Below are 18,399 nucleotides of genomic sequence, written 5' to 3' on the forward strand. Positions count from 1 at the left end.
TAAAACAGAGAACAGAGGACAGCGCCGGTAAATAAAAGAATGAATTTAATAAGATCATTATCTTTGTTTCAAAAGTGGTATTTTACACAATTTTATTCTTTACCGTCCCCCACCCATGAGAGGACAACATGCCTGAAGTAGGGACAGTCACGTGACTCTGCACCACGCCCATGCCAGGTTATGGGCGAGCTCCAGATATGAGCTGGAAGTCCATGTACCAAAAGCAAGAGATGGAGGAGGATAGGCACGATGAGCATCTCTCTCTCTACGTTAAAAAAAAAAGAAAAAAGAAGAAGAGACCTAAAATGAGATGTTTCTAGAAGGATATTATGGTGCTGTCTGTGTGGAACATGGCTGCCGAGAAAAACTAAAGCAAAACGCTCGAATGGCCGAAAAGCAAGAGCTGGGCGGAGGACCCCGCTCAGCGGCGGTACACCCCGAAAGCCACGAAGCTGAAGAAGATGGTGATGCCCACGAGCGAGGCGGTGGCCGGCGCGGTGAAGAACTGCCGGTACTGGAACTGGAAGTACCAGAGGACGGAGAGCATGAGCAGAAAGAGCGGCAGCATCAGGCTCCCCACGTTCAGCGCCACGTGCACCTGGTCGGCCGGCCGCGCCCTGGCGGGCGCCGCCCGCGCGGCATGCTGGGAGATGTGGCAGTGAAGGACGCAGTTGTCCGCCAGGTGGAGCGAGGCCAGCGTCTGGGCGTCGTCCTGCAGGAGCTGGCCCTGGTAGATCAGACGCACCTGGTGCTCCTGCCCGGCAAAGTACGTCCTGCGGGTACAAAGAGGGGTGAGAAGATCAACACGTGTCACCAACATCCAACCAAACCCAGACCACTGAGGAGATGGAAGCTTCTGCAGAACATAAACCAGTTCCACTAACTGTACTTCACCTCTTGATGTAGCCAATGGTGTCTTCAGGCATAACGTGGGCGGTCCTTTCTGTGTCGTTGAGGAACTTGAGCCTCAGGACCATGTTCCTCTGGGAGTCATTGGTGGGCTCTGCAGGAGAACCCTGTGCAGCACTTGAGGCACTGGCGGGGATCTGGGCTGAGGGGGTGGAGCCGGTCACCTCCCTGTGCCTCAGACCATCTCCTCCGAGGCCGGCTTCGTCCAGTAGACTTCCATCCTGGCCGCCATCGTGGGTTGTCCGGCCCGCAGCTCCCGTCTCCAGCTGTGGCTCCGCCTTTCGGTCCTCCGCCAGAGGCTGGGCGACGTCATCTGGGGGCGGCGGGACCTCCTGGCCCTCAGCCTGTGCGGAGGGAACGTTTCCCTGGGTGGGGCTGAGGAGGTGCTCTGGGGGCTCGATGGTGTGGGTGGAGGCCCAGGCCAGGACGAGGACGAGCACCAGGAACAACACCCCGAAGAGCAGGGTCACCTCGTCCCCCACGCCCTCGATCAGAGCCATCCTGGGCTGCGTCCCTTAGTAAGGCAACGCTAGACTAGGCACCTGCAGGACAAGGAGACGTGTTTAACCCCACCATGACCTCACCAGGAGACCAGAAACGTCTTTATTTCCACAAAGCAAAACTACCAGAAAAATATATAATCGTGGATTGTGGCACGTCAGAAGAAGGGCACATGACTTTCGATTCAGAGACATATGGATAGACGCCGCATGACGCGCTGCATCGTACGTCAACGTCGCCGCCATATTGCGATAGGCTCTGCTGTGGCGTGAAGCATATACGTGTCTATAGAGAGAAGTGCATAAAAATGCCTCACTCTTGTGCTGCTTGGGGCTGTACAAACCGCTGTACGCTCCAAACCAGATCCAGGGGATTACATTTCATAGGTAAGGCTGGACAATTGGTTTGAATAAATTTGCCCATTATAAAATCCCGTTTTATAAGTCTTAACCTTAGCTAAGCTAGGCTTAGATAGTGAAGCTATGCATTCCCGTGTTCAAGTCAGCCTCCAAACAACGTTTTGGCTAAACGTAGGCATTAACTATTTAGACTGTCCTTAGCTGTTTAGTTAACTTTTCTCAAACTTTGAAGGTTTCCTAAAGAAATTCAGTTTACAAATCTTAACCTTAGCTAAGATAGCAAAGCTATGCATCCCGGTGTTCAAGTCAGCCTCCAAACAACGTTTTGGTTAAACGTAAGAACTATAATACGGGATTTTATAATGGACAAATATAATCAAAACAGTTGTTTAGCCTTACCAGGGTTTGTCGTTCGACAGTAATGTAAAGAGTTTTTTGTGATTTATTTAATTTGGTAGAATATTGTATTTTGAACTGGGCATTTTAGGTTGTTATAAGTAGTTTGTATGTTTCACTTTGAAATGAAACATTTCACTATTAGTAATTTGTATGCGACTTTTCTTTGATATACAAGCAAGTGTCCTTTATCATATCACAATCGCATATTGCAATATTGATCTCAATAATTGCAATATGCAGCCCTAATACGGACGATCAGGAACTCGGGATCACGGAACTGGGGCGCCCCGAAAAGCGCAGATAAGTATGTGCGTAGTGGAAGTATTGCTCCCCTCAAGTTAGGCCTGTGACCTGTGTAGAACATTAGACAACATTTTCTGGCTCAAAGTCCACAGCTAAAACTGGACTGAGCGGGACGCTTGTCAGCATGTTGCAACGTCCACACGTTCTGGACTTGGGTCTCAAAACGGTGCAAAAGCCTAAAGAAACGGGCAAAAACAAGAAATACCGGTCATAACACACCCACTGATGCTGTTGCATCTCCTTGCATATCGCAAAATGTCAAACCTTATAAAAGTGCATCTCAAAATCGAGGACACAGTCAATATTATTTACTTCAAAAAGCTGAAGCTTCACTAAGCTGGAATTGAATGTCTCTGCTTATTATGTCGAGTGGTGTCCAGAGTTGGACGGCCCGGCTGTACTCATTATATATTAAAGTCACCTTTGTTTTTATGTGAAGTGATTGTCACTTGTCATACACAGCAGCACAGCACGTGGTGCACACAGTGAAATTTCTCCTCTGTATTTAACCATCACCCTGAGTGAGCAGTGGGCACCATGACAGGCACCCGGGGAGCAGTGTGTGGGGACGGCGCTTTGCTCAGTGGCACCTTTGCGGCTCAGGACTCGACCAGCAACCTTCTGATCACGGGACCGCTTCTTTAACTGCTAGGCCACCACTGCCCCCTTGATAAAAGCAACTAGAAAACTAGAAATTAATTATTTCCGTTTATTAGAATATATCCACGACCAAATAAAGAAAGGACTCACATCAGAGACAAAAATGTCTAACACATCTTCATTGAGTGAAAGTGAAGCGATTGTCAACGTGACACAGTGAAACCTGTCGTCTGCATTTAACAGTCAGCCTTGGTGAACAGTGGGCAGCCAGTGTGTGGGGACGGTACCTTGGCGGCAACCTCGAACCGGCAAACTCCTGATTATGAGTCCGCTTCCTTAACCGCTAGGACACCGCTATACAGTATATTTTCAAACACGGTATTCTATATATCCTACAGATTTGATCAGACCCGTTTCAAATACAGCCTTTAATACTCTGTCCTCTGCACTACCTCCATTACAGTGCCTTTATAGGGACGGCTGTCCATCTGTCCAGGCTTCCGGATGCAGACATTTCGCATTGAGATCAATACCGTGTCTATATACTGATCTGGGTCTAACTTTTTAAATGAAATTTCCAAAACAAATGACCTTTGCTGCCATATTCCGATTCTTCCAGATGTGCGTGACATCGGCGAGACGGCAGCGAACTGTGTTCTGAGCAGCCAGCGCTGCAGGAATGAGTCTTAAAAATACCGTCAGTGTGCTTCTAACCAGACACGACGCTTCAGAACACCAGAACAGAAGTGTGATTTTCAGGTTTGGTTTTTATTCCCTGATGCTGATGGAAGGTTGCAGGCCCTCCACACACCAGGTTCTAGGCAGAGCTGCTCTGTGCAGAAAGGACTCTTTCCAGGTCGGCAAAAATCTTTCGTGCTGAAAAAAATCCAACCTTTGTACTAAGAACCAGGGAAATGCTGGATGACGATGTTCAGCGGGAACAGAGGTCACCTCCCCAACTAAAAACCACCAATCTAAAATACAGAATCCTAGTAGAATTCTACAGAAACACAAAAAGTTTATGTCTGTGCATTAATTCCTGCTAATGTTCGAAACTCAGATACGGCGTCAATATCCAAGATCGGACTAAAGACACGTCTTTACCAAAGATACCATGATGCTCGTCTCACGTCTAGGCTGTCCTAGATGGTCCACCGGGGACACGGACATCTACCATAACCACTCAGTCCCAGTTTTTCCTTGTCTGCAGAAGGGTCGAGAGTGTTGGGGTGTCAACTGTAGGGCTGCCAAAGCCCATTGAGACGTACTGTATGTGATTATGGGATATATAAGAAATAAAAGTATGACATTTTCTTTGCTGGATGTGATCGGTTCCTCGACGCTTTCTAAGGGGGCCGGTGTCAGTTTCCACTTCTCGGCGGGGAACTGACAACTAACTTCGCAGCCGCGTTTAACAGCTGACGATCCCCCGCGGTCCGGACCTGCAGAGGATCCGCCGGGATGGTGGCAAAGTCCTCCGAACTTTTGGTCTGGGAGAGGAACCTGCGCGGCAGGCTCCCCCGTCTCTTGTGGAGATCCTCGGGTCGCCTTCGCGACGGACGAGTGCGGAGCGGCGCTGAGCGGCGCTAGCCGACGCGGCTAGCAGGCTAACGCGCGATTTTCCACATGGAAATAACATGAAATGAAGACAAAAACAAGCCTTCCGGTTTATCCAAAGGGCTGAATTTCCAGGAAGGGGCGTGGGTCCTGAGAACAGGGGCAAACCGGCCTGGAATTGCAGCGTTTTCGTGAAGCACGGTCCGATGGAAAAGAAAGTGAGAAGGTTACTTACTGTTGACACATCAAACCGCATCATCGTCAATAAATTCCCACTCCGCTCCACTTTCAGCAACACTTCCTGAACGGAAGCCCTGCCGGAAGTTACGAAGGGGCCACTGGGAAATGTAGTCTTTTCCCCAAACTAGCTCGTTAGGGGTTTGGCGTTTTGGTAAGATAAAATAAGATGTGGACATTACGCAGCAAACAAATAGTATAGAGAACATGCTGAACATATAATAAAAATATACAAATAAATAGTCTGGGAAAAAAGTGGATGATTGTATTTATAGTATATGTATATACAAATGTCTGTATACATAGAATATATGTGTACATATGTACAGAGTGGATATATATACACATGTTGCACATAAGAAATGGTGTGGGATTTGTATGTTTGTGTGGTCAGCTGACAGCGGTTGGCAGGAAAGACCTTCTGAATCTCTCCGTTCCACATCGTGGTGCCACAGCCTGCCTCTGAAGGAGCTGCTCAGTGCTATCAGGGTCTCTGCATGGGATGGGAGATGTTGTCCAACATTCTCCTGTCACTCACCACCTCCACAGGGTCCAGAGGAACACATCTTAGGACAGAGATGGCCCTCTGTATGAGCTTGTTCAGTCTCTTCCTGTCCCCAGCAGACCACACTGTAAAAGATGGCTGAGGCCACCACAGAGTCATAAAAGGTCTCCAAGAGTCAACGCTTCACCCCAAAAGACCTGAGCCTCCTCAGCAGATACAGCCTATTCTGTCCTTTCCTGTAGAGGACATCAGAGTTGTGAGTCCAGTCCAGTTTATTGTTCAGATGAACACCAAGTTACCTTTAGCTCTCCACAGCCTCAACGTCCAGACCTTGGAGGACGTACCTGTGCAAGTCTACCACCAGAGGATTTCAACATTCTTTCTTTCACATATTTTCTTTTTTAAAAAATGCAGCCTCCTCTGGACAATTCCCTAAACTTCCCATTGAGATCAACAAGGTATGTAGGCATACAGACTAATGAAATACTTTAATAATAAAATTCTTCAATAATGCAGGCAAACACTTACAAAAGAATGACAAACTGGAGACGTTGTAAAGGACTGATTATCCAGTGCTTAGTGTCTCACTTTCTTAAATGGACGAATCTGCTGCCATCAACATCTGCACCAGTAAACGTGGTCACCACTGGATCCGTAACAACACTTGACATGTTTTTGGAAAAGAGGAGATCTGGTCACCCCTACTCATGGTTAATGTCTTATGCACCCAACTAAAAGTTGGGTGCATGAGAACTAGCCTGCTGTTTTCCCGTGTGAAGGGTCAAATGGCACTACTATTTTACTTTACTTTACTTTACTTTACTTTACTTTATTTAGCAGACGCTTTTATCCAAAGCGACTTACAAGAGGAAGACACCAGCAATTCTCGTTCGATTTCTATAGAATTTTGAGTTTACAAACTAAGAGCCCTGATAAGGCTCAACTTGTCAGTGAAGAGCATGCTCAGAGATTGTTAGGTGCTAGATGAAGAAGAAATTATAATGTATTTCTACATTTTTGTATTGTTTGTGCAATGTGTATGCATGTGCGTGTGTAAGTGTTAGATTTGTCTGTAATATTTTTTGAACAAGAGGGTTTTCACCTGCTTCTTAAAAGTGGTGATAGTCTCGGCTAGTCGTGTGGAGGAGGGCAGGTTGTTCCACCAGCCAGGGACAACAACGGAGAACAGAGATGATTGGAATCGGAGACCGCGTGAAGAAGGAATTTTTAGTCTCCTTTCGTTTGCTGATCTGAGAGAGCGTGTAGGAGTGTATCTAGGTAGTAGTGTGTTGATGTAGGAGGATGCAGTTCCATTTACAGCCCTGTAGGCAGCATCAAGGATTTCAACTCAATGCGAGCAGCTACCGGGAGCCGGTGGAGGGAGGTAAGAAGAGGTGTAACATGGGTGTATTTTGGCTGATTGAAAATGAGACGGGCTGCCATATTTTGGATCATCTGGAGTGATTTTTATTTATTGCCTGGACGAGGAGCTGCGTAGCCTGTTGTGAGAGAAAAGGCCGAATCTTGCGAATGTTGTAGAGAGTGAACCTGCAGGATCTGGAGATCGCAGCAACATGATGGTTCAAACTCAGTTTGTCATCTATCCAAACTCCAAGGCTTTTTGCAGACGCCGTGGGTGTTAACAGTAGCGAGCTGAGTTGAATTGAGAGGTTTTGCTGAGGGGAATTGTTGCCCGGAAAGATCAGAATCTCGGTTTTGGATAGGTTGAGTTGGAGGTGTCGCTCAGACATCCATGCCGATATGTCTGAGAGGCAGGCCGAAATTTTTGTTGCTATAGTAGCATCTTCTGGTGGGAATGACAAATAGAGCTGGGTGTCATCAGCGTAAGAGCCATGTGATTGGATGATGTGACCAAGTGAGCGAGTGTATATTGAGAATAGAAGGGGGCCAAGGACAGAGCCTTGTGGAAACCCTGTGGTTACCCTAGAGAAGACAGATGTCTCACCTCCCCATGATACCTTGAAAAACCTGTTGTGAAGATACGAGGTGAACCAATCTAGTACGGTTCCTGTAACTCCTAAATCAGAGAGTGTGGTGAGAAGAATTTCATGGTTAACTGTGTCGAAGGCAGCAGATAGATCAAGTAGGATAAGGACAGATGATCTGCAGGCAGCTCTTGCAGCACGAAGGTCATCCATCATTGCCAGGAGGGAGGTTTCAGTTGAATGCCCTTTCCTGAAACCAGACTGAAAAGGTTCGAGAAGATCATGCTCATGGAGAAATGAGGAAAGTTGAGCCAGGACTGCTCTTTCAAGAATTTTTGAAAGAAAAGGAAGGTTGGAGACTGGGCGGTAGCTATCCACTACTACAACAAATCATACGTGCCAAACTTATTTACAGCAAAGTTGTTGGGGAAAAATATTCAGAAACATGTCCTCTGCCATGACAGGTGCCCGGGGAGCAGTGTGTGGGGACAGTGTTTTACTCAGTGGCACCTTGGCGGGCCGGCATTCGAACTGGCAACCTTCTGATTATGGGGCGGCTTCCTTAACCGCTAGGCCACCGCTGAACCAACAATGTCATGCCCCTCTATAGCTTGCCTACGGCCCCATAATCAGAAGGTTCGAATCCTGATCTGCCATGGTGCCACTGAGGTGCTCTTGATGAAGGTACCATGATGAAGGTAGTTGGGTGGTAGTAGCCTAGTGGGTAACACACTCGCCTATGAACCAGAAGACCCAGGTTCAAATCCCACTTGCTACCATTGTGTCCCTGAGCAAGACACTTAACCCTAAATTGCTCCAGGGGGACTGTCCCTGTAACTACTGATTGTAAGTCGCTCTGGATAAGGGCGTCTGATAAATATTGTAAATGTAAATGTACCATCCCCACACATTGCTCTCCAGGCACCTGTCATGGCTGCCCACTAAGGGTGAAGATTAAATACAGAGGACACATTTCACAGTGTCACTGTGTGATGTGCTGAAGTGTTTCGCAATGACAATCACTTCACTTTCACTACCTGCCTTATTATGTTTTATTCTATTCTATTTATTTCTATTACTACTACTTTAAATATGCAAATTCACCGCAGAGCGGCTCAGGACGCATTTCACTGCATGTTGTACTGCTAGAACTACAGTACAGTTTGGACACCTTCTCATTCAACGTGTTCTCTTTATTTTCATGACATTTACATTGGTAGAATGAACACATGTGGAGTTCTGTACTTAACAAAAAAAGGTGAAATAACTGAAAACATGTTTTATTCTAGTTTCTTTGCTCTGGTTACTGCTTTGAACACTCTTGCCATTCTCTCGATGAGCTTCAAGAGGTCGTCACCTGAAATGCTTCTCCAACAGTCTTGAAGGAGTTCCCAGAGGTGTTTAGCACTTGTTGGTCCAGCTCACCCCAAACCATCTGGATTGGGTTCAGGTCCGGTGATTGTGGAGACCAGGTCTCCACTTTTTGTTAAGTACAGAACTCCACGTGTTCATTCATAGTTTTGATGCCTTCAGTGAGAATCTACCAATGTAAATGGTCATGAAAATAAAGAAAACACATTGAATGAGAAGGTGTCCAAACTTTTGGCCTGTACTATATACATGTGCAGTGTTGGGAAGGTTGCTTTTAAAATGTAATCCGTTACAGATTACAGAATACATGCTCCAAAATGTAGTTTGTAACATATTCCGTTAAGTTACTCAATGTGAGTAACGTATTCTGAATACTTTGGATTACTTAATGTTGCATTAATGCAACGTAGAATGTAGCAATCACAGACAATTAAAAAAGCCCTGTTTTTCCCCCTTTTTACGCGCCAATCATAGCAGTCTCTGTTCCGCGCGGCCCTCCTCAAACCCTCCGAGCTGCGAGGTTAAACCGGGTGATGGCGTGTCCCCTTACACACACTCAGTCCATGTGCACTGTAAGAGTGTTAAGATCCTGGTGTAATAGTGAATAAAATCTTATTTGTTTACAATTTCAGGGGTGGTATGGATTTATGAGCGCTGAAACAGAGCGCAAACTTGAGGGACTGCGCATGCGCAGATCCGCTAGGTAGCACAACTTGATAGGCAGCATGTTTATGCGTGGTCCGCGCAGCGTGGAATTACCAAAATTAGAGAGGAGATAGAGAGGGGATAGCCTAACAGATGAAACAGGAAAAGACCGCCGTGTAATCCATTTATTTAAAAAAAGTAACTGTATTCTGATTAATCACTCATTTAAACGGTAACTGTAACGAAATACAGTTACTCATATTTTGTATTCTAAATACGTAACGCCGATACATGTATCCCGTTACTCCCCAACACTGTACATGTGACATCTTGAATCAAACACTAACTCAGGGCGTGTATCTCACCGCACCTGGCAACCCCGCGTCAGCCGGAAAGGGGGTCCGCGTGTCCGGAAGTTGCGCTGCGACTTTGGTGCCATTTCTCCGGCTGACCCCGGCGATGCCGTGAGGCGGAACTCGCCCTGCCGCCCCGCGATGGTTCTGAAGCGGATCCTCTACTCGCTGCTGAACAGCGCGCATGTGGTGGACCGGCTGGCCGAGTCGCGGCCCATCCGGCGCGCCGCGCAGATCACCGCGTCCGCCGTGACCCGAGCGCAGCTGGCGGGACGCGACGCCGCCGCCCGCGTCCTCCGGTCCGAGACGCTGCGGCTCCTGCGCCGGGACGGCGGCCCCGGCGACGCGAGGCGGAGAGCGGGCCGCGTCCGGGACGCCTTCCTCCGGGAGCTCCGCCAGGGCATGAGGGACGCGTCCAGACAGATCCGGGACCGGGACAAATGACCGCGGGTCCTGACGATTCAGAACACTCACGAAGAGCTGGTTTAAATGTAAACAACGGAGACGCTCGAGTGACGAGCTTGAATGTGAAAAAAAATTAAATACGTTTCCGGCTTCCATTTTCAATTTGCATTTTTGCATGTGTATTTAAGTGAGGGGGCGTGGTTCCCCTACTCTTCATCCGGCATCCACAAAAACCCCAAGATGATGTCACAAGTAACAGAGTCATGTGACTAATATGCAGTAGTCATCCATGTCAATACGCCGAACCTTTATAACCCATGGGGAGTGTCGCTGAGAGCGTATTGACATGCATGACTATTGAATATTAAAGTCAAGCCACCAAGAGCTCTCTCCCCCATGACCCCGGAGATGTCGAGGGGTCCCCAATAAAGAACTGCACTGATGCAAACAGAGCAGAAATGGCTGGAGGTGACGGTCACTGCGGTTTTCTCGCTTCTACATTAGTTCTTGTTCCCAGAACCAGAAGCCGTCTGCACACCCCAGAGGAACCGGCGTTTGGGCTGAACCGAGGGCGCGTTGATGTCTGGGTCCAGGTTCAGCTGCTCTAGAACCAGTAGAGAAGCCACGCTGGGACCATATAAGAAAAGGCTTTTATTAACCATGTGAGACCCCGCCCCCAACAACCTCATGCCCCGCCCACCTGCAGCAGACTCTGGATGGACATTGGCCTGCCTATCTCGACCCAATAAAAACATAAAGGACATGAGATAAAGAAAATAGATACATATGAAATATCTTTTATCTTAAGGTCATTTACAGCGTAGAGAAAATAATTCAGAAAAGTTCCGGTAAGAGTTTTATCATAATAAAAATAGGCCGTTTATGGAGGACATTCACAGTAAGTTCAGTATTCTGGGTAGGGAAGGAACCGCAAGACGCTGCGTAAAAACGTAGAAACGGGATCGTGAAGCTGGGACATCAGCGTCTGGCATTTCCTCCTCCTCAGCCCACCCCGAAACAGGCAGCGAAGACGATGAACTGGACACACCTCCTGCTGAGAGGTAGTCTGGAGGAAAGGTCAAAGGTCGTGACCTCTAATCTTGGACATGATGAACGGGAGCGGGCCGAGTGCCAGGAAATGAGAATCAGAGTTTGTCAGTGGACAGGACCCAGATGTTTGGCCCTGACTGCTTCTCGATGATCCTCTTCACCTGATCATAGACATCGTCCAGCGTCTCACCCTGGACGACAGCTGCAAGAAGGACGAAAAAAACAAAAAACGGTCAGTAATGTAAAAAACTAAAACGATGCTGAAATGTGTGTGGAGCTTCTGACCAGTGAAGTTTTCAGTGAACTCCTGTTCCAGCTTCATGACTCGGTCAAACGCCTTGCGGGCCTGATCTTCACTCAGACGCTTATTCATCTCCCTTAAACACACACACACACACTTCAGCTCAGACTCCTCTGTCCTGGGGGGGACAAATGAACGAGCGAATCGGTCCGTACATGATGTTTTCCACTGATGTGGGTTTGATGAAGATGGCGATGGGGTGCAGCAGCGCCACCTGCAGCCTCTTGATGGCGTTTCCCGACACGTCCAGGATGCAGTGTTTCCCCTGAGAGACGTCAGAAGACATTTCAAGGCGTTTCAGCGGACACACGTGACCAGCCGTCGCTCCACATTCTCGCGCCGAGGACGCACCTTCTCAGCCACCTCTCTCACCGACTGCACACTGGTCCCATACAGGTGGCCATTGTACTGGCCCGCCTCGATGAATCGGTGCTCCAGGATGTCCTTCTCCATCTGGTCCCGGGACACAACAAAATGGTAGTCTTTGGAGTCCACCTCATAGTCTCGCTTTGGTCTGGTGGTGTCTGGACCGGGACAGAAAACAGCCAGAATTCCTCACACAGGCGGGAAGTGGCGCGCAGCACACGGTGCAGACCTCCATACTCACGAGGGACGCAGGAGCCAAACTTGTCGGGGAACTCGGATATGAGGTCATCATTCACGCGGTCCTTCGCCGGGCCCAGGACGATGACTGGACGCGTGTAGCTGACTGCGAGAAGTCGATCAATCACTGATGCGAAAATGGCCCCGCATTCAGGACACAGAACCCACGGGACAACATGGGGACTCACCCTCCTGCTGACACACCGGCTGGTACGACAACACGCAGTCCTCTTGTCTGCCTACACACACCAACACACAGAGTGTGGGACAGAAGGACAGCCGGGTCAGTGCAACGAAGCTACACCTGACTGCATTCAGATGCCCCAGACTGTGTGTGTGTTTACGGTGAACAGGACACGCGGACACACAAGTGTTACTGTTGACTGGACCAGACCGACCAGGGGACCAAGAAGGTCAGTCTTTCACTCTGATCAGTGTGTGATCTCGAAAAATCCAATAACTCTCCTGCCTCGTGTGGTGGAAATGGAACAGTCTGGAAAACTCTGACTTAAGGCATCAGTAGAGTGGACAGGTGACAGGAAGGGACACTTCAGGGCAGCGGGGCTGACTTACTCAGGCCTTTTGGGTCATCTGGAGTTGCCTGTGAGTGAAGCAAACCGCAGCAAGACAAAACAACCACAAGAGACATGTTACTGCAGCGTTCCGGCAACAACATTACTGCAACGTTTACACGGTAACGTACACAGCAGCTGGACAGTAAATGTTACTATAGCGTTCAGGCAGCAACATTACCACAACGCTTACACAGTAACGTTACAAAAGCATTTCGACAGTGACATTACCACAACGTTCAAACAGTGACATTGCCATAGCACACAAACATGAACGTAACAAGAATGGAGACAGTGACATAACGTTATTGTAGCGTCAGACTGTAACATTACGACCATAACGTGTGGTTCCATATCGTTGCTGGAGCATTTTGATGACTGAAACGTTCACACAACCATGCTTGTGGTGTTGAGGCAGTAATGTTCCTGCAGTTCTCAAACAACATTGTGGAAGCTTGCAGAGAGTAACGTTGCTACAATGTTCAGAGAGTAACGTTACTACAATGTTCAGAGAGCAGCTTCACTTTAGACGGTAAAAAAAAGTTACGGCAGCATTTTACTGCCGGATTCAATGAACTTTATGATGACATCATTACAATGATGACATCATTACAGATCAGACAGAAAGTCAGACGTTTCTGCTGGCAGTCCGGCCTCAAAATGCACACACACCTCCACACACACACAGTCTGAGGCTGTCCTCCTGCTTCCTGAACCATCACAGCAGCCTGGTGCTGGGCTCTACTTACGCTGGGCGTGGCCAGTTTGGTACTCGTGCTCACTCTTGCCCTTGTAGAATAGGAGCTTGTGGGTAAAGAGGCGGAGCTTACGCTTGTCACTGAAAGACTACTGAGGGAAAGAGGAGGGAGGAAGAGGGAGTGAAACAGGATGGTGTCATGTAAAATGGAGAAAAGAGAAAAACGATCCCAAAGTGTAGAGAACAGAACCGTACTAGAGTCAAAACAGAATTGTACACTGATCAGCCATAACATTTGGACTACAGTGAATAAAATGGATTATAGGGTTCACTACATGGCAAACTAACTAAGGGCAGAAAGCTCAGAAATAAGATTTTTTTGGACACAGGACAGCGGGCAGAAACATTAGAGGAGCCAACCTCCCAATATAAACTTGGCACAATGTCACAATGCTGCATAATAATACTCCAGCATTGTCACCGCTAAGAGGTGCCACAGAGGTCCCCTTGATGGAGGGACCGTCCCCACACACTGCTCCCCGGGCGCCTGTCATGGTGCCCACTGCTCACCAAGGGTGACGGTTAAATACAGAGGACGGTTTCACCGTGTCACCGTGTGCTGTGCTACGGTGACAACTAATCGCTTTCACCTCACAACTTTCAGGACCTATGGCATCTGCTACTGACGGCTTGGCACCAGATGTCGGTGTAGATACCTCCAGAGGTCTAGTGGACGCCTTTCCTCCAAGAAATGGAAGCTGCTCAATATTCACCTACAATGTTTTGGCTGATCGGTACGTGTGAAAAATGCAAATAAGTCACAATTATGAGTACAGAACACACACACATACACACTCTGCAACACGAAAGCAGGAGGAGAAGGGTGGAGCTTTCAGCTCATGCACGCAGACCTATCAGTGACAAGCGTCTTTTTTTTTTGCCTTGAATTTGTGCCAAACTGAGGACAGACTGTCACATGATTCCACCGTCCAGCTGAGGACCATCACCAAGCCCAGGACAGGGTGAACGTGATCCAGACCAGGCTTTGTTGGTTTGACACAGGACAGCAGATGGGGGACGAACACACAGCAGCACCAGGACGACACTCGCACACTTCCTGTCATATCAGGAAACATGTCACTCACCCCTGTGTCATGTGGCGTGGAATTGAACTTCACTGATTTTAAACGCATTCGTTCCTTCTTCTCCACCCTGGAAATGATTTAAACGTAAAGAGAAATGAAATAATCTACAGTTGAACATGATAAAGTACACGTGGGGAGTTGAGCTGTCTGTGAGGTTTTAATTCCTTCTGAACGATGACACCGTTGGGGATGGAGGCAGTTTTATACAGTTTTGAGAATGACACAAATTCTGTTTTTCACTGCTGGTGTAGATCTTTTTGTCGGTGGTTTCTGTGCTGTATTGAAGTATAATTACATGCATTTTGCAAGTTTTTTGATAATTAACCCAACATTTGCAGTGTTGGCCCTTTTTTCCAAGACCTCTGCAATTCGCCCTGACATGCTGTCAATCAACATCTGGGCTGAATCCTGACTGATGGCAACCCTATTGAGGATTGAAGGTAAAAGTTATGCTCAGTGGCACCTTTGTGGCAGTGGTGGCCTAGCGGTTAAGGAAGCAGCCCCATAATCAAAAGGTTGCCGGTTTGAATCCCGATCCGCCAAGGTGCCACTGAGCAAAGCACCGTCCCCACACACTGCTCCCCGGGCGCCTGTCATGGTGCCCACTGCTCACCAAGGGTGATGGTTAAATGCAACCTTCTGATTACGGGGCCACTTCCTTAACTACTAGGCCACCACTGCCCCCTGAGAACCAACTAAGAACCACAAGTTCTCATCTGGATGAAGGTCCAGGGAGTTTTCTGGCCTCGGACCCAAAATTTCAATGTTTTGTTCCCCATGACACTTTTGCCTTATGGCACAATCGTTCGCACATCGTTCCTCACCAAACTGTTCTTGGATGGTTGGGAGAAGTTGTTGTTGGAGGAGGTTTTGGGACCATTCATTATGGATGAGAAGCAGTCTGACACATGAATGGTCTCAGGAAGCTTTACTGTTGGAACGAGACAGGACTGATGGTAGCGTCACTTTTTCATCTCTGGACAATCGTTTTTGTAAGTGTAAGTGAAGTGATTGTCACATGTGATACACAGAAGCACAGCACACGACGCACACAGTGAAATTTGTCCTCTGCATTTAACCCATCACCCTTGGTGAGCAGTGGGCAGCCATGACAAGCGCCCGGGGTGCAGTGTGTGGGGACGGTGGCTCAGTGGCACCTCAGTGGCACCTTGGCGGATCGGGAATCGAACCGGCAACCTTCTGATTACGGGGCCGCTTCCTTAACCGCTAGGCCACCACTGCCCCTTATGAAACGGAAACGGGTTTCATCAGAGAAAATGAGTTTCCCCCAGTCCTCTGTAGTGCAATCGTCTTTAGGAGACGGTCCTGGCGCTTGCTGGACCTTCTTGGGCCTCCTGAAGCCTCCTTCACAACACTTTAACTTCTCTCCATGAGGTTTTTGATGATCTGATAAATGGTTGATTTTGGTCTTAGTAGCAGCAATATTCTTGCCTGTAAAGAACTTTAAAAACAGAAGCAGCAAACTTGTCTCATTCTCAAAACTTTTTGGACATGACTGTACACATGAGGCTTCCCACCTGATTAAACGCAGCATTAGATCCCTGACCAGGAAGTTCCACCTAGAGTTCCATAAACTTCCCATTTTCACACCTCAGGTTAAGTGATGTGCTTATAAATGAGTTTATAAATGTTATGTGATCATCCTTTATTTCAAAAAGTGATCCTCTGAGTCATCCAGAAGTTTCATTTACATTTTCAGTACCTTAAAATCAGTAGTTACAGGGACAGTCCCCCCCCCCGGAGAAACTCAGGATTAAGTGTCTTGCTCAGGAACACGATGGTCGTAAGTGGGGGTTAGAACCTGGGAATTTGTGGTCTTCTGGTTCATAGGTGAATGTATATCTCACATGGCTACTGTGTGTGCAAGAACGTGTGTGAGTGTGTATGTGTGTGTGCTAAAGCACCTCTTCTTGCTGGGGATGACTCCGATCTCCTGAGTTTCACCTTCAGGGGTCACCTGCTTCGCCTGCCACCACTCATCATCTGACGCGTTGAGGACATGCAGAATGTCCCCAAAGCGAAAGTTCAGCCCCTGGCTGGGCAGCCCAGAATCTTTTGTTCTGTCATAGTCAAAAAGTGCTCTGGAGAAAAAAAAATACATGCGGTTAACACACCTTCCAGTGTGTGACTGACCTATGACCTATAACCCCGATGAGAAGGGCAGGGAGAGATAATCCCTACAGATGGAGACGGACAGAGAAGGATTTTTAGGGACAATTCTTGTGTTATATTTATATTATTTATAAATGCTGTAAATGTAAATCTATTTCCATATGGAAACTCAAACCAAGGATTGTGTGTGTGTGTGTGAACATCAGGTTACCTGACGTGGAGCGATCTCTTCTGATTGGTTCGTAAGGATCCAGTACTGATGCTGCTGTTCATCATCTGCTCTCTCAGGTTGTGAATCTTTGCCTCAAAATGGCTGTAGTCTGCACACATAGAGTAGTGTGTCATTTTTTTGTGTGTGTTTGTGTGTGTGTGTGTGTGTGTGTGTGTGTGTGTGTCTCACCCTCTGGGCTATAGTGAGCAACAATCGTAACTGCCTGTCCCGCGTTCTTCAGCACGGTAGCAGCCTGCTCATGTGTAGCAGAACACAGATCCACCCCATTTACCTACACACACATATACGAAAATGATGGGACTATGAAATAAGCAGTGATGGGAATAACAATGTCACTGGGGAAAGAAAATTACTGTTTCCGTGGTTACAAAGCTTTTACTGTTACTGGCATTAACATGCCAGTACTCGGCAATGGCAAGTTCAAAAGCAGCGTTTTTACAGTGGAGGTACGGATGTAACTTTTAAGAATGTAAATTTTAAATGTACATTATGTCCTGGATCTTAGTTGTTATCCAAGTCGGTAACAAGCAATTCAAATCAAATGAAGCTCCACTCATCGTCTCACACTTCATTAAAACTAACGGCCAAGCAGCACAAACCCGGGTGCGGCTGGAGGCAGAGCCACGCCCTCCATATGTTTAATGTATGTAGACGTTTTTAGCTACATTTAGCTACATTAGCTACAGCTACATAACTAGTTACTTTTATATAAAGCTTTTTATAAACTTTTTTATAGTGCCCAATACTAATACATAACCTATTGGGTTACTTCCAAACAAAAAGGTTTAACATTTGAGGCTCTCCAAAGTAGTGAAACAAACCAAAATAGTGAACAAAGCAGCCATGAAGGTAAAAAGTGGCGACTCTGAAAAATAGATGAATTAAAGCACACTTTCTCCTAATACAACAAATACTAAATATGTTTCTTTCATTGGACTCTTCAAAAATGGCTCCATCTTGCGTCCAGACTATTGACTGGTGGTGTATACATTTCCTGTATTCTAGTGTGTGTGTGTGTGTGTGTGTGTGTGTGTGTGTGTGCAGACACTCACAGACATCAGTCTGTCTCCTTTCCTCAGTTCCCCACACAGGTCCGCTGGCCCCCCTGCCAGAATAAAGGAGATGAAGATTCCCTCTCCATCCTCCCCGCCCACAATGTTGAAGCCCAACCCAGTCGTCCCACGATGCAGCACAACCTTCCTGGGCCCCCTGGGGGACGTATGGAGGAATTAGTGTGGTTCTCATCAACAAACTTTTGAAGAAATATCTTTGTTAGCAGACCTTTTTAATGTGAAGAGACGCGATACAAATGCTGATAATTATAACTAAATGTATCATGTAATATTGTTGGATAAAAACGAGACTTTTTAATAAAAAATAAAAACTTTTCGCTAATGAAAACGAGACGAGGCATTATTTCCTCTCGTTTGATCGTGTTATTACATCGCGGTTTCTGTTTCCTGCGTCTCCCATCTGGTCACACAGGTGATGTCACTTCCTCAATGTGCGATAGTGGCATTAATTACATTTCAGGATACTTGTGGTGGGTTATCAGATGTCTGGGAGATAATGACAA

The 18,399-nt window shown here is 47.3% G+C and overlaps 3 protein-coding genes across 5 annotated transcripts in view; 1 reads left to right on the forward strand and 2 right to left on the reverse strand.

Annotated features, from left to right (window-relative positions):
* Nucleotides 1-28: 28 nt before the first annotated feature.
* On the reverse strand, nt 29-4,979 carry tmub1 (transmembrane and ubiquitin-like domain containing 1). Of its 2 annotated transcripts, XM_028975377.1 has the most exons (4): nt 4,864-4,979; nt 895-1,451; nt 531-773; nt 29-263 (listed from the first exon to the last, which is right to left on the reverse strand). In XM_028975377.1, coding segments are annotated over exons 2-4 (759 nt in total). In that variant the 5' UTR covers nt 1,410-1,451; nt 4,864-4,979; the 3' UTR covers nt 29-262. The 2 variants fall into 2 exon arrangements, with proteins under 2 accessions (XP_028831210.1, XP_028831209.1); XM_028975376.1 differs by lacking the exon at nt 29-263 and having other exon boundaries at nt 279-773.
* Nucleotides 4,980-9,726: 4,747 nt separating this feature from the next.
* ncbp2as2 (uncharacterized protein NCBP2-AS2) lies at nt 9,727-10,252 on the forward strand. Its single transcript, XM_028975397.1, has one exon. It carries the CDS (start codon nt 9,827-9,829, stop codon nt 10,127-10,129), a length of 303 nt encoding a protein of 100 aa, XP_028831230.1. The 5' UTR covers nt 9,727-9,826; the 3' UTR covers nt 10,130-10,252.
* Nucleotides 10,253-10,785: 533 nt separating this feature from the next.
* Nucleotides 10,786-18,399, reverse strand: part of LOC114787610 (disks large homolog 1-like) — a 30,481-nt gene continuing 22,867 nt past the window's right edge. The window contains exons 9-20 of one of the 2 annotated variants that reach the window (XM_028975304.1): nt 17,876-18,032; nt 16,992-17,094; nt 16,803-16,911; nt 16,384-16,560; nt 14,459-14,525; nt 13,366-13,462; nt 12,233-12,283; nt 12,049-12,150; nt 11,793-11,965; nt 11,597-11,706; nt 11,426-11,517; nt 10,786-11,342 (exon numbers count right to left, since the gene is read on the reverse strand). In XM_028975304.1, coding sequence (XP_028831137.1) covers nt 11,236-11,342; nt 11,426-11,517; nt 11,597-11,706; nt 11,793-11,965; nt 12,049-12,150; nt 12,233-12,283; nt 13,366-13,462; nt 14,459-14,525; nt 16,384-16,560; nt 16,803-16,911; nt 16,992-17,094; nt 17,876-18,032 — 1,345 coding nt within the window. In that variant the 3' untranslated portion in view covers nt 10,786-11,235. Of the gene's footprint in view, nt 11,343-11,425; nt 11,518-11,596; nt 11,707-11,792; nt 11,966-12,048; nt 12,151-12,232; nt 12,284-12,617; nt 12,646-13,365; nt 13,463-14,458; nt 14,526-16,383; nt 16,561-16,802; nt 16,912-16,991; nt 17,095-17,875; nt 18,033-18,399 lie in introns of both variants that reach the window. The other variant, XM_028975303.1, reaches the window with a different exon arrangement.

Source organism: Denticeps clupeoides, chromosome 4 (assembly GCF_900700375.1).
Source record: "Denticeps clupeoides chromosome 4, fDenClu1.1, whole genome shotgun sequence".
Taxonomy (NCBI): domain Eukaryota; kingdom Metazoa; phylum Chordata; class Actinopteri; order Clupeiformes; family Denticipitidae; genus Denticeps; species Denticeps clupeoides.

Bases quoted from the DNA above. Each gene is read 5' to 3' on its own strand.
- ncbp2as2 (XM_028975397.1), top strand. From the start codon at position 9,827: ATGGTTCTGAAGCGGATCCTCTACTCGCTGCTGAACAGCGCGCATGTG.
- tmub1 (XM_028975376.1), bottom strand. From the start codon at position 1,409: ATGGCTCTGATCGAGGGCGTGGGGGACGAGGTGACCCTGCTCTTCGGG. The intron at 774-894 runs GTGAAGTACAGT...TTGTACCCGCAG, and splicing joins ACCATTGGCTACATCAAGAG to GACGTACTTTGCCGGGCAGG.